The sequence below is a fragment of the Mycteria americana genome, chromosome 7 (assembly GCF_035582795.1).
Source record: "Mycteria americana isolate JAX WOST 10 ecotype Jacksonville Zoo and Gardens chromosome 7, USCA_MyAme_1.0, whole genome shotgun sequence".
Classification (NCBI taxonomy): domain Eukaryota; kingdom Metazoa; phylum Chordata; class Aves; order Ciconiiformes; family Ciconiidae; genus Mycteria; species Mycteria americana.
Window position 1 is genome coordinate 15,878,908 of NC_134371.1, and position 26,014 is coordinate 15,904,921.

Genomic DNA, 26,014 nt, shown 5'->3' on the forward strand with positions numbered 1-26,014 from the left:
TGCCTCAGATATTTTGCAATTTCCTGGTCTGAGTTTTTTTGCAATATAGAGGCGGTGTGAATAGAGGTAGGCTTTTTTTCCCCTGTAGTCATCACGAGGTGACGTGTGCAAGACAAATTGTTGAACAAAGTGCACCTGCAATTGAATGCTGCTGATTTTCACCAAGGAGCAGGCTGGGGAGAGCACGCTTGCAGAAGCCTTGATCTCTGGGGGTTCTGAAGGCTGGAAAAAGCACAAATGCCAAAATTTTCACCATGAAGAGTTTCAGAAATGTCTTCTATCTTCTCTTCTTTCATGTTGGTAAGTACCCTCCAAAAACTTTTGCTGTGGCATGGTGTCTTTGGGGTTGACTTGTATGTGATGTGAGAGAGCAGAGGGAAACTAGAACCATTTCAGAACCAATCTTATATGGCCAGGAAAAGGAACAGAAAAAATAGAAAAGGAGTAGAAAAAGCTGCATTGAACACCATATGCGTGTCTTGACTCATTGGTGTCAAATGTTGTATTTCCTCAGCACTGAGTCTACTTCGTTTGGTTCAGTGGTATCTGTTTCTGACAAGCGTGAACAGTTCTATGACACTTATTTTGTAAAAATAGAAATAATTGCCTTATTCCACTTATCATGCTCTGTGTGACATGTTGGCTTTCTCCTGTCACTCCCAAATTCTAATGGAGAATGCTTTTAATTTCACCAGAGGTGTAGATGCTGTTTCTGAAGCACGCCATAGTTCTTCAAAAAGAAATGATCCTAGTATATTCTTTTTTTTTTTTACATTGTTTCTGCTGAAAGCCCTTGATAGTGTATTAGTAGCTGTATTAATAGCCATTTGATAAAATGTTACACAATGTAGTACTGTTACTTTCAGCAAAGGAGTTAATTGGATGTTTGCCAGTGATAAAGTTATATGTGTGGTTAGGATCTTGAGCGTATTTCAAAGGCAAGTTGCCAGCGCCTGCCATTTCATGCTTTATCTATATGTACAGATACACAGAAGGGTCAAAATTGTGAATAAACCTGGGTTCAGAGACTGACCTGCTGTTTTAAGATGTTCTTGGTTGGCAATGGGAAGAGAGACTAACTACAGACCTTGTCTGTGCTCAAGCCCACTTCAAATGGGTAAACTTGTAAAGAAGGAAGCAGAAAGTTGCCCAGGATCTGTCTTTCCTGTAATAAGGTTCAGCAGTTTGGAAAGGGACAAACCAATTACCTCTTTTAGATAAGTGAGGGAAAAAAACAACAGATTCATACTGTTTCACTATTTTGGCTCAAATATGGAGGCAAATGAGCTTTGTTTCATGTTTCCGATGTATATGGCTAATGAGTTCTTCATACAATTCATGCATTATCTCCTGTGTGTTTATATCTAAAACCAGAATGCTAAGGCTGAAGAATGGCACTTAGCCATACATACCGAGATGTTGAGACCCCAATTTAATTTCTATTTGCTTGTGTTCAGGAGAAGAAAAACCCAAACCCCTTTGTCATTGAAAACCTAGGTTCTTCCTCCTGCCCCAAGAAATTAATGGTGAAAATTTCACCCAGGTAGATGAGGAAGACACTAAGTTTCTGTGAGGTGCCTTCTTACCATGACCCTGTTGTGCCTTTCTTCTAACCATCTTGGTTCTCAGAATTCCTGCAACTCAGAGGTGGGCAGTTGTTTCTCCCTCTACTAGCACATGCTGCCGTGAAAACTTCCTGTAAGCTTTCCAAGTCTGACTTAATGTTTGTTGACAGCAGTAGAGTTGGCTCTGAGTTGCAGCGGAACAGCAAGCCAAGCCCTCTGTTTCAGTACTGGGTGCAAAACAAGCTTTATGGCATCAATGATCTCGTTTAGGCTGCAGCCACTAAGTCAGAAAATGCATGGCTACTATTGAGCACGAGCAGAGTAATTTAAACTTGCAAAGTCAGATGTGGTATCTCAACTGCATGACAATGGCGGGGAAATACAGAGCCAGCTACAGTTTTTAGAAAACCACATGACAAATAACTTACAGTATACTCCAACTTAAAAATCGAAATTGTAGAAAAGCAATGGAATGCCATGCCCCTTGCTTACAAAAATGATCTGTGCCTGTTTATCAGCATAAACCATACTTGCATATGCATTTTATGTACAGCTACACTGTTTGTGCACGATGACATATCCTTACAAAAGCAACAAAGTGTGTGTAGCTTTGGCGCTCAGAAGGGTAGCGCTTGGGCCTGCTGAAAGGCACCTTTCTTCACTGATTAATGGAATCTCCACTACTAAACTTGAGTCTTTTCATTCATGGAACCGCCCTCCCCTTTTTGTGACTGTGGAAACGGCTTCTTATGAAAGAGTGTTTTGAAGGGACAAGTTTACTTTTCTAGTTTTCGTAACAAGCCTAGTGCAAAGGCTCTTGAGCACCTAAGATTGCTTTTTTTTATTCAGACCAAAAAGGGCTGGGGCAGGACTCCAGGTACTAACTAGCAATGTTTGAGACAGAGTTGTCTTTGGACAGTCTCTTTGGTTTTGTAGTGTATCATTTTAAATAATCATTTTAAACACTTTTGACTCAAGAAAAGATGATGTATTCTGCAAGGTTTTAGGAATAGTCTCGACACCCTGAGCTGTTCCATGGTACCCATATTTCTTATGGCAGAAACAAATGCCATCGGGTTTCGGTAGCTGAGTCTGAGCCTTATCCTGCGTCCAGTCCCCAAAATTTCAGTATTCGTGTTAATCTGAGTGAAAGTGGGAACCATCTCTAAAGACTCACTGTTGAAAGAGCCCCGATTTCATTCTCTTTTGAGAGGAGGAATGGAATTAAAGGTTGGCTCTTCAGGAACCTTTAAATGGTAAGGTCTGTTACAAAGGCACTGATGTGTTTTGTATTTTCTCTTGGCGTTGTGTTTGCAGCTCTCAGCCTGGAACGTATCCGGTGGTGCACTGTGTCTGAGCAAGAACTTTCCAAGTGTAATGACATGAGTAAGGCCTTTGGTGGGGCTGGCATCCTTCCCCTTCTGGAGTGTACAGAGGGGGGGTCAGCTGCTAACTGTACCCAGATGATCAAGGTGAGTTGTGAGTGGTAGCAGTGTCATTGGTTTAATTTCCCGATGTGCCTAATAATCCAGTGACAATGTACACAGCTCTGCGGCGAGTGTCTGATGATCCAGGCGGCTGACCATATGCTTCCTGGCATTCATGTCTCTGAAAAATCAAAGCATATATTTTTTAAAAAAAGACATAAAAGTATACATATGAACCTGAAGGTCAGAACGGCCCTGGGTCATCTAGTTGGCTAGTCAGATATGGCCAGTTATTAGGAACACAGCAAAGGTCTTAAATATTTCCTCCCAAATGCTAATCTTTCATTTGGGAATTGTGTCAGATTTATTTAGCAGATATTTAAGAAGGGATGGAGCTGTACAATGCAGACGGTAGTTAAAGCTGTGCTGCTGAGCCTATAAGGAGATTGTATTTCGATAAACTCTGGATCAAACTCCCATTTCAGGGTCCCATCATGGAAATTGCTGTATATACAGATGAGATGAATGTAAAGCCAAATCAAATCTCCCAATACCGGAGTACAAGAGGGAGACAAAGCAGCAAGTAGGGTGAGCAAAGGGCACACAAACCCAGCTGTATTAATTCAGCTTCCCAGAGTGTGCTCAGTTTCCAAAAGGAGCACGGTTCTGGGGAAACTTTTAAAGACTGTAAACATGTGGCTTTGCAAAATGATGTATGGAAATTAATTCCCTCCTTAGGAGGGGTGAGAGGCAACAAGTGAATATTGGAGGAAATGTGGAGGCAGGTAATCATGGTCATCTTCACTGGCAGAGTGTGGGGGAAGGGGAGCATGTCTGGCTGTGGTAATAAATAATATTCTTTGTGTATCCTGTGTAGACATGCCCAAAAATCAGGGTTTTGTGGAGGAGATGCAGCTTGTCAAGGACAAGAGGTCAGAGCCAGGAAACGAGGTCTGGCAGGGTAGTTTGAAGGGACGTGAGGCAGGTGGTTGTGTGGCCAGAAAAAAGGAACAAATTTCAGAAATTGGTATGTCATAAGTTTTTGTCAACAGAAGCAGAAGGGTTGTCTGACTACTAACACTACCGCATTGCCTCTTGATAAATGCTGTTCTTGAGCGAGGGACTCAAGACTATATTGAAGAATGTTAGGAACAGATATTGGTACATATGTGGATCTTACCTTGGGATTAGACAGGAAATACTTTCTAATGTCAGATCTTCCTAAAACTGCTTGGATGAATCCTGCATTCCATGGAGAGACCTGTTAGACTCTGCAAAGCAGGTTATTAAAAGGGCTGACGAGTGTCTGCTTCTGAAACACAGTGCACAGAGAATTGCATTTGTAATCCATTGCAAGCAGCAGGCACCTGTCTAAAACCTTGGATTCCTATAAAACTTGATTAGCTGAACTCAGAAACCTGCAGGTAGATAGCATGAGTAAGTAGCTTTCTGATAAAATGAATTTTCACTGTAAGGCTTCAGACAAGGCTTTGTCCTTGAGACCTCTTTTTTTCTTGTGCTAATAATCTACTAAATGCTTAAGCTGGTCTACTCTGGGTAGGACTGTGCGGAACCCCTGATTCCGCATCCGCACTGAACTCTGCTCTTTGGGGCCAGAAAGGGAGTGGGACGTAATGGCTGATGAGGCAGAGATACGCTGTTTTATAGCACTACATAACTTGGACTTAGTCCTGTGAATGTGTTAGCACATGGATAAAGTAAAAAACCTTTTTCTTTGAAGGTGTTTGAAAATTGAGAAATGTCTAAACATTAAACTAGGCAACCTGATAATATTTAATGTGACCAGAACTATTCTTCAGCAGGTCTTTAAACACTTCTGTAGGTAATTCTCCAACGTTGTGGCACACAGAAATGAAGTCCCTCAGAAAACAATTAACAGGGTATTACCATCGCACATATACTTATCAGAAAATCATATGTGAAATAATCCCATGCTTTTGCTAAATGTTTTGGCAAATGCTTGCTACAAAAAAAATAAAATGCCCCCACTGTTGCTGATATGCCACCTCAGCAGTGATTGTGTGCATTTAAAGGAGAGGTCTGTAGCCTGTAAACTACTTCATGTTAAATACAACAATAGGCATTTTTTCTGTCTCGTTCTGTTACTTATACACTTATTTATACACAAGCTATTGATAGGAGGCTCTTCTGCTAAAGAGAGCTCAAAGGCTCAGCTTTCCAATCAGAAAAGTGCTATCTGACGTGGAAATATGTCCACATAATACAGTCCTTGTCTTCTGTGGCCAACCCTTCCCATTTTATCTGCTCTGTTTCCTGTCCACCACCAATTCTAGAGGCTCATTTTGTTCTCCCTGAGGGTAAGGTTCTTCTGACTCCCACCTCCTCTTCTTCCTCCCACTGTCAGGTGTCCCTCCTAAACAGCAGGCCATATTTGATTCCTAAACTGTCATCGCGTGCTCTGACTCTCACTGGTGGGCATCAGATCTGGTTATTCCAGAAAGGTTGTGTCTGTTCTTTAAGATGCAAATATCTCCCAATCCCAACTCCTTTCCAGGTTCCCTTGGAGCTTTATTCAACTCTCATTCATGAGAAGCAACTCTCAGGTTATCTATTGTTTCAGCTAATTAATGAAGATCATCTTTTTTCCCCCCTTGAGCCAAATAAGTAAAATATTTCAAATTACACGGCAACTTCAAATCTGATGTAGGTATCAACATGAAGGTATTACCTACTCTCTCACATGATCCCTTAAAAAATTTTGAAGCTTTTTATGTGGCTCAGCGTGTGGGAAATTGCTGTGGTACACTAGGCAGCATAGCCCCATATACCCTAAACAATGCTCAGCAAACTGCCAAGGGTAAACTAAATTACCCCCTCCAGTGCCAAACCAGAGGTTAAGCAAACTGATGAGAAACTTGGAATCAGCTTAGAAATGCAAAATGTCAAGCTCCTGATTATTTTCTCAGCAGTATCTTGTCTCTGTGTGAGATGCCCTCTCCTGGCTTCTGCTAGGTTCGGTACACAGCGAGAGCCAGGTTCAGCTGATCAGAGGTGTGTATAGCAGCTCTCTAGTCCTTGCTGCTGTGGGAAGTCCTATCCTGTGCAATCCAGAGCAATCCTGCATCTGTAGCAGGATTCCAGCCAGCTTGGTGTTATAGTCAGCTGAAAAGATACGGTGTTGTTGGACGCCTTCCCAGCAGTGAATGCCCCAGGTTTGTATTTCCCCACTTTGGACAGTCTTTTTAGATGCTGTCCTCCTTGTCCGACAGGCACTGCCATCTGCTCCCCCTCTCCCAAAATGTGTGGCTGTTTGTCTGCTGAGGTACAAGCCAGCATGTTTTAAGGTTGCTTTTGAGTACGCTTTGGCATTCAGATTTTGCAGCCCCAGAAGACATTACTTCAAACTATCTGTGTATGACCTCAAAAAATTGATTTACTTTATTTAAATCTTCAAGCTTTGGAGCACTAGCTATAGAGATGAATGAAACTCCAAATTGATGGGCCTTAAGATTCATCACAGAGCTGCAGATCCATTTCTAAGATTCCTTTGGACTATGAAGACTAGTGAGGCCATCACGGTCCAGGGCTGGGTTTCTGCATTATTTCTTGAAGGAAGGCAGTTTTGAAGTTTTAAAATCCTTCCTGGTAATTGTTCTTCAGAAATTTGAGTGCCCTTAAAAGAACTTTCTGGAGAAAAGACAACTCACAAATGCAGAGTAAGGGGCCTCTTCTCTTAAATTCATGGGTACTCTGCCTCTGGCTGTTGAGAAATACTGATAATTAAGCCTCAACATGTATTCTGCCCTTGTCTGCACAGGATGATTTGGCAGATGCAGTAACACTGGATGGCCGTTTGATTTACCAGGCTGGAAAGGAGCATGGTCTGAAACCTGTGGTTGGGGAAGTATATGATCAAGGTACAGTCTGACTACATAACTTTTAGATTACTTAATACGAGATTTTTCTTACGCATTTTTACTGTTTCCATTTTATTTTGGGGTCCTCTCCTTGAAGACTCTAAACAGTAGGTAATGGCCAGGTTCCCTCTTGGATATTCCTGCCCATAACAGAATGCGTGGGGGAAACGGGAGACGCAGGGCTGTGGCAGTCTGTCCTGAAACAGCTGGGTCAAAATAGCTGTTCCTGTAATAGCTTTGTTGGGTTGGTTTTGGTTTTGGTTTTGGTTGGTGGTTGGTTTTTGTGGTTTTTGTTTTTGTGGGTGGTTTTTTTTTTTTTTTTTACTGTCTCACTGTTTACTGTCTTCTCTGTTCCATACTTTGCAGATAAATTAATGAATTGCAAAGCATAAATTGTTGTTAGGTTTATCTCTCAATCCCATAAATTAGAATAATTAGATTTTATTTTTAATAGTGTATGTGATTACCTGCTGGAAGAAAGGAAGTGATCCGTTCTGCTCCTTATCTGGGTGTCCTTAAGGTTTGAGTTCCTCTCAAGACAGATAATAATTCAGTGGTGACTTGTCATCCTGACTGAAGGCTCAGTATCAACATGCTTGTGTAGTTCAGAGTTGGAAGATGTCCCCCATAACTTTCGGAGGCCCAAGGGAAGGAACAGTTCTGGAAGCAGTCTGCAGGCAGTGGTGTCCCACCACTTTGTTGTGAGATGGAGCTGGATTTGGTTTGCAGCTGGCTCTTAGTGTGATCTGGCCAAGGCATCCTCAGAAGGCACTCAGAAGTGCCTGTTGGGCTCAGTCCACAGGGATTTGGATCACCTGCAGCAGCCCCCTGCCCCCCCATTAACCACATCATGACCCCGGTGAGGGAATTGTACTTCAGTTTCTCAAAACCAAATGGGCTTCATGATCCAGCTGCTGGCTATCTCTATTAGTCAGGTTATGAGCTCAAATCAGAGAAAAGTTAATGAAATTTAATGATTTCTGATCTAAATAAAGTCAGATTGAATGACTTTATGGTCACTTCAGACCCTAAACTCTTGACTCTATGTTATATCAAACTGTAAAACAGAGAATGAAATCAGCTGTGATGCTCAGTGACATCAACTTGCTATGCTGTATCAAAATTAAGATCAAATTAGTAGACAACTGGGGAATAATTTTTTTTACTATTAATTATATTGGTTTCAATTCAATCCAAATATATTCAGAATCATAGAAAATTACTTCTTGGAAGGAACCTCTGGATGTCTTTCATCCCACCTCCCTTTCAAAGCAGGGTGGCCTTCAAAGTTAGAGCAGATTGCCTGTGGCCTTTAGCTAGGACATTTCACACTGAAAAGATAATGGAGGACATTCACTCACAGTCAGCAGCTTCTCACCAAGGATGTGAGCAATGTGACTTGCCTGTGGGTAGGGGAGCCACAAAAGGCCACAAGTCGGTGTATCTCACTGTAATGCTTCTGCGAGGCTACTTTGCTTGCTTCTCTTTCTTCCTACGCTGCAGAGATTGGAACTTCCTATTATGCTGTGGCTGTGGTAAGGAAGAGCTCCAACATCACCATCAACAGCTTGAAGGGTGTCAGTTCATGTCACACAGGCATCAACAGAACTGCAGGCTGGGATGTGCCAGTGGGTTATCTAATTGACAGTGGGCGCCTGGCAGCAATGGGATGTGACCTTCCAAAAGGTAAGGGTTACAGGGCAAAGATCTGTTCTTCAGCAGTGCCTTATCGTATGGTCCTGGGACCTTGTGTGTGGTCAGAAATGTGTGGGTCTAGCTGCTGTTTTGTTCCTTGGCTTTGATGGTCCTCGTAAGATGGAATAGACCTAATGTAGTTCTGATGAAGACTGCAGGGTTGTTTTTTTTAAACCTGGAAACCATCTTTTAAGAACAAAATTACTTAACCCTTCTAAATGTTTTTAGAGATGTACTGTGTAGATGCGTTAAAATGAGATTGTAGGACCTTGCTTGTTCATTGCTAAAGACTTCTCATTCTACTTTCACATTTAGCTGTAAGTGACTATTTCAATGCAAGCTGTGTTCCTGGAGCAAATGGCGTAAACTATCCCAAATCCCTCTGTCAGCTCTGCAAAGGGGATTTGGCTGGGCAGAACAAATGTGAACGAAATTCCCAAGAGCAATACTATGACTACAGTGGGGCTTTCAGGTAAAAATCATGGCTCTGTCAATTTTTTTTATCGCTATGCTCTATCCATAGCCATTGTGTCTAGGCCTCACTGACAGGAAATTGAAGCCAGAGAACTTCCAGTTGATCTTGTTAGAAAATCTGCTATTGCGTTAGGACAACCATGCTTTAAACCTTGAGACTGAACAAAAGTAATTCTAAACCCACTATTTCAGGTATTAATACCTGAGTATTAAAACCAAATGGATATTTAGCATGTAATACTGGGCAGGGAAATCCCATTGCTCTTTGCTTTGTCCAGCAGCTGTTGCCACAAGTCTTGAGTGTTTGTTTCAGCAGGCTGTATCTTTCCCAGTAAAACCTGATGACCCTTGGAGTCTTGAGAGCTGAACTGCTGCCCTACTCGGCTACTTCAGTCATCCCACCTCAGCTGCACTGAATTATCGAGTTGCTCTGCCATCTGTTTTTGCACACCAATCTTTCCCTTATTTTCCTTCTCCCTGTCTGTGTGCTATGTTGCAGCTCCCAGTCCCTGAGCAATAGCATTGACCGAGCAAGGGCAGAATTTGCTCATGTGAAACACTTGCTCCTCTCTGCGTATTCCCCAAAGGACTGTGTGACTGCCTGAGACAGAGAACTCTCCTGGACAAAGGAGGTCATGGTGTTTGTCCCAGGCAGCACTGAACATGTTGTCCATGTTCACCAAATGTCAATTATAGTTTACTTCGTGCTCTAACAGCCACTAGTCTCTGCCTTGAGCAAAACGCTCAGCCCAAGGAAATAGGTCAGTGTCTGTGGCTGATGGAATGTAGCCTACAGCCCTCTGGCTATCAGCTGGCAGTGTCCAGTACATGGGAGCTGTGCTTTGTAATGCATCTTTGTGGTTGGATTTATATTCATTAGGTGTTTGGCTGAAGGTGCTGGTGAAGTTGCTTTTGTGAAGCACAGCACAGTGCCTGAAAACACAGATGGTGAGTAGTCCAGAAACTTGTTGAATAGTGGCTGCGAGGTCTGAAATATGATGTCTGTAACAATAATATAATGTCAAATGTTTGATTTAATTTGAATTGAGGAATCAGCCAAAAATGTTCTAATAGTGAAAACAGATGTACCCACAGATGTATGCACCAGGAGATAGAGGAGTCCCTGTGATCTTTTTTTTATTATTATTATTTTTTTTTAAATGCTTGGTAGTTTCAGTACAGGTTAGAGGTGGAATCTTAAGCTTCTTCTGGAAAGAGAGCTTAAACAGCACTACACTTTCAGTTTTATACAGACCTGGGCTGTTACATTGCTCCTGCCTACCCAGGGATTTCAGCAGGGACTAGCAGAAGGTTAACAAGATGTGGTCTGCCCTATCTGGCACTTTGTGAAATCCACCTTGAGCATAACATTGCTTTAATATCATGGGCCTGTCTGACCATCATTTACAGGGAAAAAAACCAAAAAATATTGCATGTGCCTTAGGGATGCTCTTGATGCTGCTGCAGACTCCACTACAGTTCAATACAGTCTCACAAGTGTTAAGCTGTTTATTGTCTTATCAGAGATACATGACTAAAGGACCACATAGATGCGTGGGATATATTGTGCAGTCAGGAATAGTTCAAAGATACGCAGGAGATGTGTGTTCTGCTCCCCATGTGCACGCGATGCTTAGAGCAGACGTGGAGCCAGAAGCATCAGCCCCACCTGATGTCTGTTCCATAAGCATGTTCTGTCTGATTTCAGGAAGAAGTCTTTCTTCATGGGCCCGGTGGCTTCGCTCCCGGGACTTCCAGCTTCTGTGCCGCAACGGCAACACGGCTGATGTGACAGAGTGGAGAACCTGCCACCTGGCCCGAATCCCAGCTCGTGCCGTGGTTGTGCGGCCTGACACAGATGGGACAGTTGTCTTCCAGCTCCTGAACCAGGGACAAGTAGGACACCATTTTTTCATCAGTGCATTGCATTTTAGAGGGGTTCTCCCACCTGTATAGCTGAATTGAAGACGGGATATCTGGGCACCTTCAGCTCTGCGGGGTTTGAAGGGGTGTGGGATGTCACACATCCCAGGGAGAGGGATGTGTGACAGGTGCTTTTTTTCTTTCTTTGACATTACAGCAAAGATTTAATGGGGTAGGCACCAAGTTTCAGATGTTTGACTCCGCAGCCTATGGTGCCCAGAATCTTCTGTTCAGAGACTCCACCACAGAGCTCGTTGCAATCACAGCTCAGAATTACCAGGCATGGCTGGGTGATGAGTATCTTCATGCCATGCAAGCTCGGAGCTGCGACCCCAACAGTAAGTTGTCTTTAGATTCCTATTCATAACCAAGAAGAAAGATAGCTAATAACAGAGACCATCTTTATTCTGCTTTATTTTCTTGGAGGGTTATGGCAAGATGTCAGTCTAATCTTTGAGCATGGAGAAAGGTCACTTTTTGACCTAGAAACAGTATCACATTGCAGAATACTTTCCTGTGCAAATTGGCCCACTTTGTGTTATAAGGTGCAGGTCTTTCTACCCTTTCTTGGTGTATGAGACATATTAATCTGGTAAGCTGCTACTGCTACCTGGTACTCCATTTCTTACCTGCTAACAAGGGGAAATAGTAATGTGTTGCTGTGTAAATCCTCAGGTAGTCTATAAAGAAGGGATGATTGGGTTCCCAGCAGAGAATTTCCTTCAGAAGCTGAAGAAACCCTCAGCTGCTCTTTATTGAAGTGTTACAGTCTTTTATACTATCAGAAGAATGCAGAAATTACTTGATGTGCATTCTGGCAAAGTCAGAAACACAGGTTGTAAGAAGCCTTGCCTTAAGCTTAATAACCATGGCAACTGCGCTTCCCAGACGTGCTCTGTGCTGTGGCAAAGCCCCCCACCTCCCGGGCTTGTCTCTTCTGGGGGTTGCTCGGTGACTGTCAGGTATGAGGAAGCCTGTGTTCAGAGTGGTTTTTTGCTGCACTCAACTAATACATTATAGATGCTCTTAATGGTCAGCAATCGTAGGAGTTCTTGTTACTTTGCTAGTAACAGGGATAGGATAGGTTTGCAGTGTGGATGTACCACCAATCTGGAGAGCTCTGTGGTTCCTAATCAGGTGTAAGTCTGAGCTGGAGAGATAGAGAGAAACACAGAAGTAAACATTTTTAATAACATGTATGGTACATATGTGACAGTGGGCAGTGTGTATCCCTCCTTGTCTATTACAAAGAAAGTGAACTGTAGTATTTGCTTTCCAATTTTGTGCAGCATTGCCAGAAAGCCTGAACTGGTGCGTTGTATCCACTGAGGAGATCTGGAAATGTGGTGAAATGGCCATTGCCTTTAAGGAAAAGAATTTGAAACCAGCAATTCAGTGTATTTCAGCCAAGACAAAGGAACAGTGCATGGAGCTGATCCAGGTAGGCTGCTACAATCCTTGTGCAACAAACCAAATTAACACAAGCTGCTCTCTGCTGGGTAGACAGGATCAGACACACGCACACTTAGGTGACCAGCAGGAATACTGGATTTCAAGGAGGCGATCTGTAGCTCACATGGTATGGATGGGCCCGAACCCTGATGACCTTCAGTTGTGATGAGGGCATTGTTGCCCATCTAGCTCAAGCCTGTATGTGTGAAATCTCCTGTCCCCATTTCACTGATGATGCTTCATGCAGGTTTTGGCGGGTTTTTTTAGCAGTGTATTGCTCTTTTGCTGTCTGGCTTGCCCTTGAGATGCAATAGATGTGATGCTAGAGGTGTCATCATTGTAGCAGGGAAGGTATCTGCTGTTTTTTCACAGAAATCCTAAATTTGATTTTATTTTTCAGAAAAAGGAAAGTGATGCTGTAGTTCTGGGTGGAGCTGATATTTACACAGCCGGGAAGACATACGGCCTTGTACCAGCTGCTGGAGAAAGTTACTCTGGTAAGAAGGTCAGGAAACATAAATATAGACCTTATTTTTCCAAGTTGTTTGAAAACAGCTCTAAAAGCACAGCTTCTGTTCCCTAGCCCTGCTGGGAAAGCTATTTTCAAAGGAAATTAGAATTACTATCCTCACATCATGGATAGAGGAGGAAATAAGTATGGCATGGGTTCTTACAGTGAGTTTGTCGCAACTTTTATCTGTCCTGCTGCAGGACCAGGTTGAGCCTTTGGCAGTTTTGAGTCTTGTATCTCTTTGTCTTTTCAATTCTGCAAAAAAATATTTACAATGGAAAAAAATAGTATTCACAAAATCAAAATATTTTTAGCAGAACCAAAAATACAGAAATTACACAGTAGATTCTAGTTAGAAACAAATTCTTCCTGTCAATGTGGCTGCTTCAGAGTCACCAATGAAAAAAGGGCTTGTGTCCACTGTCTCACTAAGGCAGAGTTTCAATATGCTGCAAAACTCATGGAAATTTTAATACAGGTTTGAGGTTTTAACATAAAAATAACTTCTTAAAGCAGGTTTGCTAAGTCACTAATGACCCACATGTTGTTTTTCAGAGGGATGTATTTATAAGAGCTGGTGTTAACAAGAACATTTTCATGGTTGTCTCTAGATTATTCAGTTCAAGTGCATAGCAGTACCAGTATATAGGCTATAAGTGAATGCAGTATTGTGAAGAGGTAGAAGTGAAGAGTAATTACGTACGTGTGCATTCATACTTCCTGACTAGCCAGTTGTTGGCGCAATTGAAGTTGGCACCAGATAAGTGTGATGGATCTGTAGATGATCATTAAGGGAATGCTTAAGGGAAGCTGTAATGTGTTTTGTTTCTTCCTGCAAGCTGATGACAACAGCAATGCATACTATGCTGTGGCATTAGTGAAACGAAATCTGTCCAATGCATTCACCATCGGTGACCTGAAAGGGAAGAAGTCCTGCCACACAGGACTGGGGAGAACCGCTGGATGGAATATCCCCATTGGTATACTAATTAAGAGGGGCATTATTAAGACCAGAGACTGTAATATTCCTCAAGGTAAGACAACAGTACTACATATCAAAAATACAGTAACAGTCTAATTATAAACTTTCATTAGGGAAGTAATTTTGATCTTTCATAGCTCTATATTAAGCTTATCTGTTTGTGAAGGGGTGTTTCAAATGTAACGATTTGAAATTTTAAGTTTGCCACCAGAGTAGACTAATGGAGGTGTCATACTGAGAATGCTACATCTAACACAAAAGTATTCCTTTCCTTTATGACGAAATGATTGGCTAATTTAGGTTGGAAGGGACCTTTGGAGGTCATCTAGTCCAACCAACTCCGCAAAGCAGGTCCGGTTAGATCGGATTGCCTAGGGCCATGTCCAAGCAGGTTTTGAGTAACTCCGAGGATGGAGATTACACACAAACTCTCTGGACCCCTGTCCCAGTGTTTGACCATCCTTGGTATGAAGATTTTTTCTTCTTGTATCTAATCTGAATTTTCCTTCTTGTAACTTCGGTCTGTTGCTTCTTATCCTTTTGCTCTGCATCTCTCAGAAGGATCTGGCTCTGTCGTCTTTAAAAACCTACTGTGTAAATGAAGACAGCAATACACTGTTAGTTGTCTTATTTCCAGGCTGACCAACTCGGCTCTCAGCATGGTAAGTGCTGAGTCACGTGCTCCATCCCTCTGAGCATCCTACCCTCCTTCCACCGTATCTGCCCTGGAATGTCAATGTCTTTCTAACATTGGGAGCTCAAAACTTGGCACAGATGTCAGAGGAGAATCATCACTTCCCCTGACTGCTCCACTAACACAACCCAGTATGCCATTAGCCTTCATTGGCACAAGAGCATGCTGCTGACTCTTGGTCAACTTGTTGTCCACCAGAATCCCCAGGTCCTTTTTTTACAGAGCTGGTTTTCAGCCTGCCAGCCCCCAGCCTTTCATGGTCTCACTCCATCCTAAAAGCAGGATTCTGCATTCGCCTCTGTTGAACTTTGAGGTTCCTGTCAGCCTGTTTCTCCAGCCTGTCCAGATCCATCTCAGTGGCACCCTGGCCTCCAGTGTATCAAACTGCCAAAGTTCATTCCAGTTTTCAGAAATGCATTTGAAGAGTCCATTGCTTTTTGTATTTAATCAACTTTAAGCTTATCATATGGTCTTGAAAATCCTGCTTTCACACCTGGCTGTCTCAGCTTTTGCTTGAGGATATCGACCCAAGTCAGATATGAATAATAGGATAGTCACAGAAACTTACATAGTCTACACAGACTTATCCCCTCTAGGTGGTACTTCCAGCCCTGGGATATCATTGCACTAAATGATGTATCCCTGTCCTGAATTTTATTGCATTTATTTTCAAACTGTATTTAGTAATGGAGCAATGTAGCACAACAAGCGAAGGATCTATGACCATAAGACTCCAGATTCGAATTTTGCTTGCCTATTTCCTATCTCTCAGGAAGTTCTTTGGTTTCATTACATAATCAGCTAAATGGTGCTTTGAAAAATATTTTTAAAGTTGTAGCTTGTGAATTCCAGTAAGGCAGCTGTAACTCATGTTTCTTGTGTTCTACGGAAACCTGCATTGGTTATAATTTCATGACAGTGTAACTACCTTTCTTCTGAAGAGCTTACACTTTTCACTCATTATATTGGTTTGTCTGTCTTTCCCCAGCTGTGAGTGAGTTTTTCTCTGCCAGCTGCGTGCCTTCAGCTAAGCAGGACAATTACCCACCAAAACTCTGTCAACTATGTATTGGAGATGATAGTGGAAACAATAAATGCAGTGCAAGTAGCCAAGAACGTTATTACAGCTACAGCGGAGCCTTCAGGTAATTAATACGTATGGTTGTTATTTAGTTTGTCAGCTTGTCAAAATGCAAGGAGGAACTATTTTCCATCCTAGTCAGCAAAAAGTAGTTATTGTTGCTACAGTTTAGATGGCATGTGCCATAAATGAAGTGGGACATGTGTCCCCAGATGTCTTCAGCAATACAGGTATGTCATAAGGCATTACATGAGATCATGTTAAAGCCTTCTCATAGAATCGTTTAGGTTGGAAAAGACCTTTAAGATCACCAAGCCTGACTGTTAACCTAGCACTGCCAAGTCCACCAGGAAACCATGTCCCTAAACACCACATCTACAGGTCTTTTAAATACCCCGAGGGATGGTGACTCAACCACTTCCCTGGGCAGCCTGTTCCAATGCTTGACAACCCTTTCAGTGAAGAAATTTTGCCTAATATCCAATCTAAACGCCCCTTGGCACAACTTGAGGCCATTTCCTCTTGTCCTATGGCTTGTTACCTGGGAGAAGAGACTGACACCCACCTCCCTACAACCCCCTTTCAGGTAGTTGTAGAGAGCGATAAGGTCTCCCCTGAGCCTTCTTTTCTCCAGGCTAAACAACGCCAGCTGCTTCAGCCGCTCCTCATAAGACTTCTGCTCTAGACCCTTCACCAGCTTCATTGCCCTTCTTTGGACACGCTCCAGCACCTCAATGTCTCTCTTGTAGTGGGGGGCCCAAAACTGGGCACAGTATTTGAGGTGTGGCCTCACTAGTGCTGAGTACAGGGGGACAATCACTTCCCTAGTCCTGCTGGCCACGCTATTTCTGATACCAGCCAGGATGCCATTGGCCTTCTTGGCCACCTGGGCACACTGCTGGCTCATACTCAGCCAGCTATCAACCAACACCCCCAGGTCCTTTTCTGCCAGGCAGCTTTCCAGCCACTCTTCCCCAAGCCTGTAGCGTTGCATGGGGTTGCTGTGGCCCAAGTGCAGGACCTTGCACTTGGCCTTGTTGAACCTCATACAATTGGCCATCGATCCAGCCTGTCCAGATCCCTCTGCAGAGCCTTCCTCCCCTCCAGCAGATCAACACTCCCACCCAGCTTAGCGTTGTCTGCAAACTTACTGAGGGTGCACTTGATCTCTTCGTCCAGATCATTGATAAAGATATTAAACAGAACTGGCCCCAGCACAGAGCCCTGGGAGACACCACTTGTGACCAGCTGCCAACTGGATTTAACTCCATTCATTACAGCTCTTTGGGCCCAGCCACCCAGCCAGCTTCCTGGCCCGCAGCCAACCAGAAAACCAACAGGCAAATCCATATGTCCGTTTACAGAGTAACAGGCACCCACCTAGTGAGGACCAAGTGGATTGTCACCGGTCTCTAGTCTTGCTTTAATCTAGTGTGACAGACAGTCTGCCACTCTGAATGGTCAGGTCATCCATAAAGAGCTTTAGCAGGGAAGCAGGCAAATAGTAGCCAGAATCTGGCTGCTGTAAGTCCATGCTGAGAGTGGCAGGTTAGTGACAGGGAGCCAGGAGTGAGTCTTCACTATCCTTAGTCATTGGTGGCTGCATGTGAAGGTAGGTTTCTAAACAGCACAAATAACTGTGGCCAATGTTCAAATATCAAATCCTCTTCAAAACAAGATATGTTAAAGGAACAGGGGGAAAATACTAAGAAAATGTAATAAATACTTTGTGTAACAGCAGACATCTACATATGGGGCCATACCCAAAGACTGTGAAACAGTTATGGAAGTAGCACTTCCTTTTCCTGACCTCCACCTCTGAAGGTAATGGTGCATGTAACAGCTGGCAGTGAGCGGTCTTTTTCCTTCAGGGGAGGAGACTTCAACAGCAGCTGCCTGGTAAATACTGAAGTGCTAGACTTAGATTTGCAAGAAGTAGTTATCTATTTAGTTGTGTCCAGCTGCTCTGCTGTGGTACATGCCCTGCAGGCAAACTCCAGATCCTCTGCTGCACTTCATAGATTAACAGAGCTGGTTACCAGTCACCAAATGAATAAGCAAGAAATGCTGTTACAGGCTGCATGAGCCTTGCTCCTATTCTAAGGTTGTGCAGTTGATAATAGTGCCCATACAGCCCAAACTTTATATGGAGATCACTACTTTTTTTTTTTTAATAGAGAAGATGTTTAATTCATTGAGTGACGTTGGAAGTTTTAGGTATTTAAAAGGTTAGGATTTGGGTGAAAAATGGAGGGTCACAGTCTTCTGCAAGGTAGGGATGGGTCTGGCTGTGATACTTAGGTGATCCTCTCTGAAAGAAGAATGAGTTATGGAAGGTGACTGACACAAGCTTAAAATTCAGCCTCAGATTTCCAGATTCCTTCAACTCTGAGTATCTTCAGGCTAATCTGAGTAGAGGTATGAGAGGTTATTTGGTTTGTGTATATCCCACTGCCTGGGGCAAATTAAACTCTGCAGAGTACTGAAAAATCTATTGGGAACAGCCTTTTCTGATGGGGAATGCACCAAACAGCACCTACCGAGTCCTCCGTTCTCTGCATGACAGTGTCAGCCACATGGTGATAAGAACTTTGATTATAACTATTCATGTTAAACCAGGTACACATGAAATACATGTATTTTTCATAACTGTTAGCAATAATAATTTTCCCTCACATTTTGTACTACATAAATCATGCTCAGTTACAGCTTTACATCTTCTTGATTGGTGGGTTTAATGATCTTGGTTTAGGAAATGCTTCTTGAAAATACTTGTAGAATAAACTACAAGCTACCATCACTAAATTCTATTACCTGCAGATTCTGCAGATTCTCTGCCAGCACACACTACCCAAAGTAGCTGGGAAGTTAAGTCTCTTTGCTAGCTCAGCCAGCTCACTGATTTGAGATTGATTTTGTTTATGTATTACTTGCTGTCTGAAGCAAGTGCCATGCATTTCTTCCATCTGCAGACTTCATATTTCAGGCCTAGCAAAAATCTCCTAACAGTCTGTGGTGCCTGTTGTATTGTGCGCTAGACAACACGAAATAGCAAATGCTGGTAAAGGTGCGTTGTTCTACACCTTCGCCCTGATACTCTCTGTAATGGGATACCACACTTGTAGGAGAGGAGGAGATTTTAGGGTGCCCTTGGCATGTTGGGCTGCTCCTGCTTCAGAAAATCAGAGGAAACTGAACTTAGTTCTGGAACAGTACCATTAGAAACTGCAGTTAGATTAATTAGATACCTCCACTGTACAGGGCTGTAAAAGCAGTGTCTGTGCGAGCACCGAGGTCACTCTAACTTGGAAAGAAAAGAGAAAAAAGTATACGTGTGAGTGCACATACATGCACATATGCAGAATCTGATAAACTCTTGAGTTATGCACTCAAATTATTTTATTCAAGAAAGCCTTAATGACACACACTTTGTACATGATTTGAAAAGGAATGAAAGCAACACTTAGCAGATGGGGAATACTGCATTGAGTATCACATAACATATCTTCTGTTTCTTTGCTCATCTAATATTGGCCTTTTTTGTTGTTTCTTGTACTCCTTTTACTCAAGACTTCCTGCTGTATTCCTCCCTTAAAATTCTTAATTCAGAATATTTTTTTAATACTTTGCAAAGATGTTGGTTTTCTCTCCTTTCAAGATGCTTCATTTCTCTGGTTTTGCTTATTACCTTAGGTGCATTTGTTTGCAGGAATGTATGTAAGAAAAATTGAATTCTAAACCTATCAGTTATTAGAAAAAAATGTGGTTCACATAAAGATGCTTTGAATTGAATTTTTATCTCTCATTACCTAAAGGTGCCTGGCACAGGACTCTGGGGATGTGGCCTTTGTGAAGCACTCGACAGTGTTTGAGAACACAGACGGTACTTAGTTTTATGTATCTGTATTATAATTCAGTAATTTTTCTAGAATCTTCTTCCTGTAAAGCATTCAATGAGTCACAATGATCGGTTTTTTTTTTTTTCAGGTAAGAATACTGATAGTTGGGCCCAAAACTTGAAGTCCAGTGATTTCCAGTTACTGTGTCCAAATGGTGCCCGTGCTGAAGTCACCCAGTTTGCTGAGTGTCACCTGGCTCGGGTGCCAGCTCAGGCCATTATGGTTCACCCAGATACCAGCGTTTTTGCTCTATATGGACTACTGGACAAAGCCCAGGTATCAATGACCCATTTATGCTATGGGGCAGTTACGTATGGTCTAACACAGACCAAGGATAAAGACAGTAGGATCATACTGCCATATTATGTCCCCTGCATCATGGGACTGGCACCACATGCACTGCGCAGAGCCCTGTTGTTGAAGTGGGACAGAGAAGGTAAAATACAACCTGTGTAATTCTCCTAGTAAAACCACCCTGGTGCACAAGGGATTTCAACTTTTTGCCCAGCTACTGGTTTCAGTAGCAATTTTCCTGGAGCTTAAGGCGTTCTCCCAAACTGCATGACTGAAGTCTACAAGAAATAGAGTACATGCTAACACTTCTCCATCCTGGAATTTTCCTAGGAATGCAACAGAACGTTGCTGGGTATATTTAAGCTGCAGCCACATACACAGTAAACCATCTAGGCAGACTATGCATGGCTGCCACAGCTAGGTTCCTCTCAATACTGAAGTTAACTAGTTTAAAAGCAGTATGGGGTTTCTCCATGCTAGGCTTCAGTTATTTCTGTAACTCCTGTGCAGCCAAGCCCTATATTAGACAATAATATTTAGACCGAAGAATTTTTTAAAAATACAGCTCTTTCCAGATAGTAAGTAAAAAACCAAAATCACAAATGCTGTTCTTGTAATCGCCAGTGACAGAATTCTGTATCTAATCTAGTGGAGTGTTTAAAAGCAAATGCATAACAGATTCTGCAATTGTGTGTGTACTTTTCATCTACAAAACGGTTCCTAACGTCTTCCATGTTGTATGAGAGGAATGTGGCACTTAATCTTGCAAAATACTGAAAATTTTGCATTATTTTCAGGTCTACTTTGGAAATAGCAACAATGGAAATGGATTCAAAATGTTTGATTCTTCAACTTTTCAAGGAAAAAACTTGATCTTTAAGGATTCTGCTGTTGAGATCGTGCCAGTAGAAGAGAGGAGGACATATGCAGAATGGCTGGGGAGTGATTATATTGAGTCCCTTGAAGGGATGCAAACACCACAGTGCTCTGGGGCAGGTAATAAGATAAGACAATACCTACTCATGACTACTGTCATTCCCCTTCTTATTTTGAGTCAGATACAAGGCTGGGACTAACATGGTCCAAATGGCAACTTCCAGGCCACCTCTGGCCTACCACCTTTTCTTCAGGTAAGCTGCTGTTTGGATGACATGTTGTGCTACCATTTGAATGCCTCTTCCTGCCTCTTTGCAGGGCAAGTGCTAACAGCACCTGCTCCTCAGGGGAGTGGAAGCTGCCCCTGTCCATGTGGATGGGGTGGAATTTGGGGCAGAAGCCAGCAATACAGTGTCAGCATGGTTTATAAGATCAGTCCAAAACTGGAGCATCTTTGCCATCGTTGCTGATGTTGAACCACCCTGGGCTGGAGGATTCCCAGGTGCTGTTAGATGGATACTGCATTTCTGACCTGTAGAAGAATTTCTGCATCTTGGAAGGCAGTATCAAAAATCTTGTCTAGTGAATCTTCTCTGGCCTCCTGGCTGGTTACATTTAGACTCCTACGTCCCTGCTTATCCTATCCTACCCTTGCTGGGGCAACAGTTTCTGCTGAGCTCTGCTGCCAGAAGAGGTAAGTGCACAGCGGACAGGCTGTGGCCAGAGAGATGACCTGCAGTCCAGAATACAGCTTCTGCTACGGGCAAGGTCCTCCACCTTCCAGTAGAAGAAAGTAGGGCGAATCTCCAAAGTCACTGGATGAAAAAGAAGGCCAGAGAGGCTTGGTGGGACTACCTGTTGGCAGAGGAAAGAACGAAGCCAAATGTGTGCATCCATTGAGCTTGTTGACTTTCCACAACCAGTGCTGTCACTGCTTGAGAAGAGATGTCATCTGCCCTGTGGTCTTTAATTTCACATCAAGAAACTTGTGGCTGTCCTCCTTCTACATGGGGTTATCTGAGTGCCTGTGCATGAAACTTGTATTTGCTGTTAGTGAAACAAAGTAGTTCACTTCTGATTGTTAATTGTTTCTGTATCTACTGGCTTGTAGCAGTTGGGTTTTATTTTTATCCATACCTGTAATAACAACAAATGTTGCTGTGCTGCTGGCAGGCAGCGTCTTCCTGACTACACCTACCACCTCATGATCCTGGGACGAAAAGACATTCAACATAATAAAAAACCCTGGTAAAACTAGATTATAATAATAATGTAAATAAATGAAAACTAACAAATAAACATGAAAAGTAACTACAATTTATCCAGACTTTGGACTGATAGCTAAACTACATAGTTTCTTGCTTTCCAGGGAAATTAACGCTGACTTCTCTTATCCCACTTCCCAGCTTTTCTCACCAGTTTAATTTGCTCTAAGGTTACCTGGGTTTAAGAGGGAAAGAGATAAATATGGCCTCCTGCTATTTAATTTTAGATTTGAGAGCTGTGTCTGCAGTAGCAAGTGGTGACACAATGCAGCAGCACCCAAAACCACAATTATACAGGATTGCAGTCCTTGGGTCTGAGCTCTGCTCCTGTCAGCCAGGGATCCATGACACTGCTGGCCATTTAGTTGAAGCCTTTTGGCCATGGCTTTCAGTCTGTATGCCTTTGAATACACTGTGTTAGATTTTATCTATCAGATACGTAGTTGATGTATTGGATGCATACCCCTCCATACATACTCCATAGATACATGTGTGCATTTCTGCCACATGTGGATCCTTTCTAGCTTGCAGAGTGGCTTTTTAAGTAGGATATATAGCTAGATCTCCAAGTCCTTTGGTTTTGTGAGGCTGTTAGTGCCGTTGTTACCCTGCCGTTATCAGGCATTGCTCCATTCCTTAGAGGGCCCGTGAAGGAGCCTACATCCTCCTTGTTTTCTTGCATCGCTTGTATGGATGTTTGGATTCATCACCTCTCTCCTTTCATGGAATGACTTTGTTTGTAGGCAGGAATTGCACACTAATTTCACGTTCACATTTTCTTCCTACAGTGAATTATCTTTGCGAATACAACACTACAAAAAAGCAGTTTAAAACAAAACAATTATTCTCACCCTGGCTTAGTATAAAAAAGGAAGGGCGGCAATGACACCTTCCCTGCTGTGTCGCAGTTGCAGAATTGCTGTTAAGTGTCTGGTGAGGCTCTTGCCACGAGCAATTACGTATATCTGTGTGTGTATATATATGCACGCGCACACAAGGGCTGGAGGCAGTGCAAGCCGGTCTGCCTGGTAACGGCACCCTGCCCTCGAGGCCCAGGCTGCTACTAGCCTTCACAGGAGAAGACAGAGAAGGCGGTGTTCTCAGTCTTTTCTTGGCAAACTGTCCCCCACAGGCGGTGGTTGCCGATGTCCTCACCTCCGCGCCTGGTTCTGGGTCAGTTCTGAGGTGATGTACGATGCGTTTCCTGTGGCTGCCGAGCGCTGCACGGGGCCGGGCGCAGGGGGCGGGGCCCGCCGGGCCGCAGTCCCGCGGGGCGGAGGGCGCTGCGCATGCGCGCCAGGCTCCTGCTGCGGCGCCTCGGCCGGCGGCGCACGCCCCCTGGCGGCGCGGGGGTGGGAGCGGGTTCGGCGGCGGAGCCGGTGCCGGCATGTGGGCCCAGGGGCTGTGGGCGCTGCTGGCCGCGCTGCGGGCGGGCTGGTGCCTGCTGCCGCAGGCCGGCTACCTGCACCCCGACGAGTTCTTCCAGTCGCCCGAGGTGATGGCAGGTAAGGCGGCGGGCGCTGCCGGGAGGGGCGGGGCTGGGGCGGGGTGGCCCCGCGGTGCCGGCATTCCCGGCGGGGCGCTGGGCCCCGGCCGCGACCCCTCGGCGGGCAGCGGCGGGAGCGTTCCCCGCGGCGTGCGAGAGCGACGGTCCCGGCCGCTCCGGTCCGGTCCGCCCGGGGTGGAGAGGCGCCGAGGGGCGCATCCCCACAGCGCGGGTTCCGCGGGGGATGCAAAGCTGTGCCGCGCAACGTGCAGGCGCGTCTCTCGCACGCCGTTGTTCTGAGGTGCAGCCTTCCTCCCGCGCTGCGCGTTACAACGGGGCGTTTGCACGGAAAATGGAACGGAGCAACCCGCTTTGCGCTCCCTTTGTGTTACAAAGCGGTTCTTGCAAGGAAGGGATGGGCAGTTCTGGGTGGCTGTGTCTCTGCCGTGTGCTCTCCGTGCCAAGTGCTGCCTGGAACCGTATCACCATAACGCACTTCTTTTTTTTCTTGAAGCTCTGTAGAGATTAACGGTGTACTCCTGAAAATGTCCATATTGACAGCAGTCTCAAAAGTTTAGGGACCGCTCTGCATCGTGATGCCTCTTACACTAAGTTACAACTTGGTATAAGTCATGTATCGTGTATATTATTGTGTATCCCTAATACTGAATTACTGAATAAAATATATTATGTATGTATGTATTTTTTTTCTTTTTTTCATCCTTTATAGGAGATATTTTAAACCTACAGGTCTATTATCCTTGGGAGTTCCTTTCCAGCTCTCCTTGCAGAACAGTTGTTTTCCCATTAATGACATCTGGAGTTACCTACTGGGTGATCAAGTCTTTGCAGCAGCTGGACATATGTTCAAGTTGCATCAACAGCTACACCCTTCTTGTATCACCTCGCCTTCTCTTTACAATGTTTTCTTTCATACTCGACTATAGCGTTTATCGATTAGCTCCTTTCTGGGCAGCGGATCCGTGGAAAGCGCTGGTACTTCTTGCTGGATCATATGTCACTCTGGTATTTTATACAAGAACGTTTACCAACACACTTGAAGGACTTCTCTTTGCTCTTCTGATGGTATTGGTTTCCTCAAGAAAGTCTGATGGCAGCTTAGCAGAGCCTACAAGCAGCCCTCTCATAGGTATTATAACGACTGCTGGGTTTTTCAACAGGCCAACCTTCTTGGCATTTGCTCTAATGCCCCTGCTTTACTGGGCAGGTTTAATTGTTGGCTCTCAAAAGAACATTAAAACTGTCATAAACCACTTTTTGAAGCTTGTCCTATGTGCATGTTTTACTGCCATTGTTTTTGTAACAGCCGACACCTTCTATTTTACCTCCATGGGCTTAGACAACCTCTACAGCATTAAAAAGAGCAACCTGTTTGATGTAATAGGTCAATTAAATGAGAAAATGATAGTAACCCCTTTCAATTTTCTCAGCTATAATCTTAATCCTCATAATCTTGCATTGCATGGAAGTCACCCACGAGTTACACATTTTACAGTCAACGGAATAATGCTCTTTGGGATCTTACATATTCTGGCCATCAGTGCTGGTTTTAAAATGTTAAAGAAATATATCCATCAATTAATACGGGTCAAATCATATTACCATGGGTCATCTGGGCTATTAGTGCATTCTGAGGGCAGTCCAACATTACTGCTGTTTTATTTTGTTCCTTTGGCATTTCTCTCCCTATTCAGTCACCAAGAACCTCGGTTCCTCATTCCTCTCATCCTGCCATTAGTCCTGTTCAGCACATCACAGAATAGAGCTGTGAAGTGGAAACACGTCATTATTATTTTCAATGTTCTTGGGGCTTTGCTGTTTGGGTGCTTACACCAGGGAGGACTGATACCATGTTTGTTTCACCTGGAGCAACTCATGCATTCTCCAGAGTCCTCAAACCACCCAAGACACTATACTCTACTCTTTGCTCACACCTACATGCCTCCTAGGTCTCTGCTTAATATCAAGAAGAGAGACACGCATGTAGAAGTCATTGATATGGCTGGGTCTGAAGAAGAAACCCTCTGCCAAACAGTAGAGCAGCGAGCAAACAATTTTACCTGCAATGACTGTCGTGTTTTTGTTATAATCCCTGGTACAGTCAGAGCCACAATTACCAAATGTGGTGTCTCGTTCAAGAACGAGACTTTGATATTTCCACACTTATCAATGGAAGACCCACCACAAATACCCTTCCTATTCAGTGGAAATTGGAGAAGTCAGTTAGGACTATACATCCTTCAGCTAGACGGAGATCAGCAGAGCCTTTAGATTTTAGGAGAACAATGTTTTAGTTTTTCTCTTCACTTGGGCACTGCCCAAAGGTGCTGCGAGACCTTCTTCTTCACAGACCCACCTTCAGCACAAGCAGTGGCACTGGGAGCTCATCTGAGTCTCTTTATTCCCTTTCTTCACACTCTTACGCTCACCCATATAGCCAGTTCTGGATAGAACCTGCTTAAAATTTGAA

General features: G+C 43.7%; 2 protein-coding genes across 2 annotated transcripts; both read left to right on the plus strand.

The window, feature by feature from the left end:
- The first annotated feature begins 254 nt into the window (after nt 1–254).
- Nucleotides 255–22,058, plus strand: MELTF (melanotransferrin). The gene is made up of 15 exons (XM_075507207.1): nt 255–300; nt 2,883–3,037; nt 6,792–6,891; nt 8,395–8,577; nt 8,902–9,058; nt 9,941–10,008; nt 10,769–10,956; nt 11,141–11,321; nt 12,273–12,424; nt 12,836–12,932; nt 13,786–13,980; nt 15,611–15,767; nt 19,519–19,586; nt 19,691–19,878; nt 20,694–22,058. Exons 1-15 carry the CDS (start codon nt 255–257, stop codon nt 20,970–20,972), a joined length of 2,214 nt encoding a protein of 737 aa, XP_075363322.1. The 3' UTR covers nt 20,973–22,058.
- Nucleotides 22,059–23,342: 1,284 nt separating this feature from the next.
- On the plus strand, nt 23,343–26,014 carry PIGZ (phosphatidylinositol glycan anchor biosynthesis class Z). Its single transcript, XM_075509089.1, has 2 exons — nt 23,343–23,542; nt 24,254–26,014. Exons 1-2 carry the CDS (start codon nt 23,425–23,427, stop codon nt 25,813–25,815), a joined length of 1,680 nt encoding a protein of 559 aa, XP_075365204.1. The 5' UTR covers nt 23,343–23,424; the 3' UTR covers nt 25,816–26,014.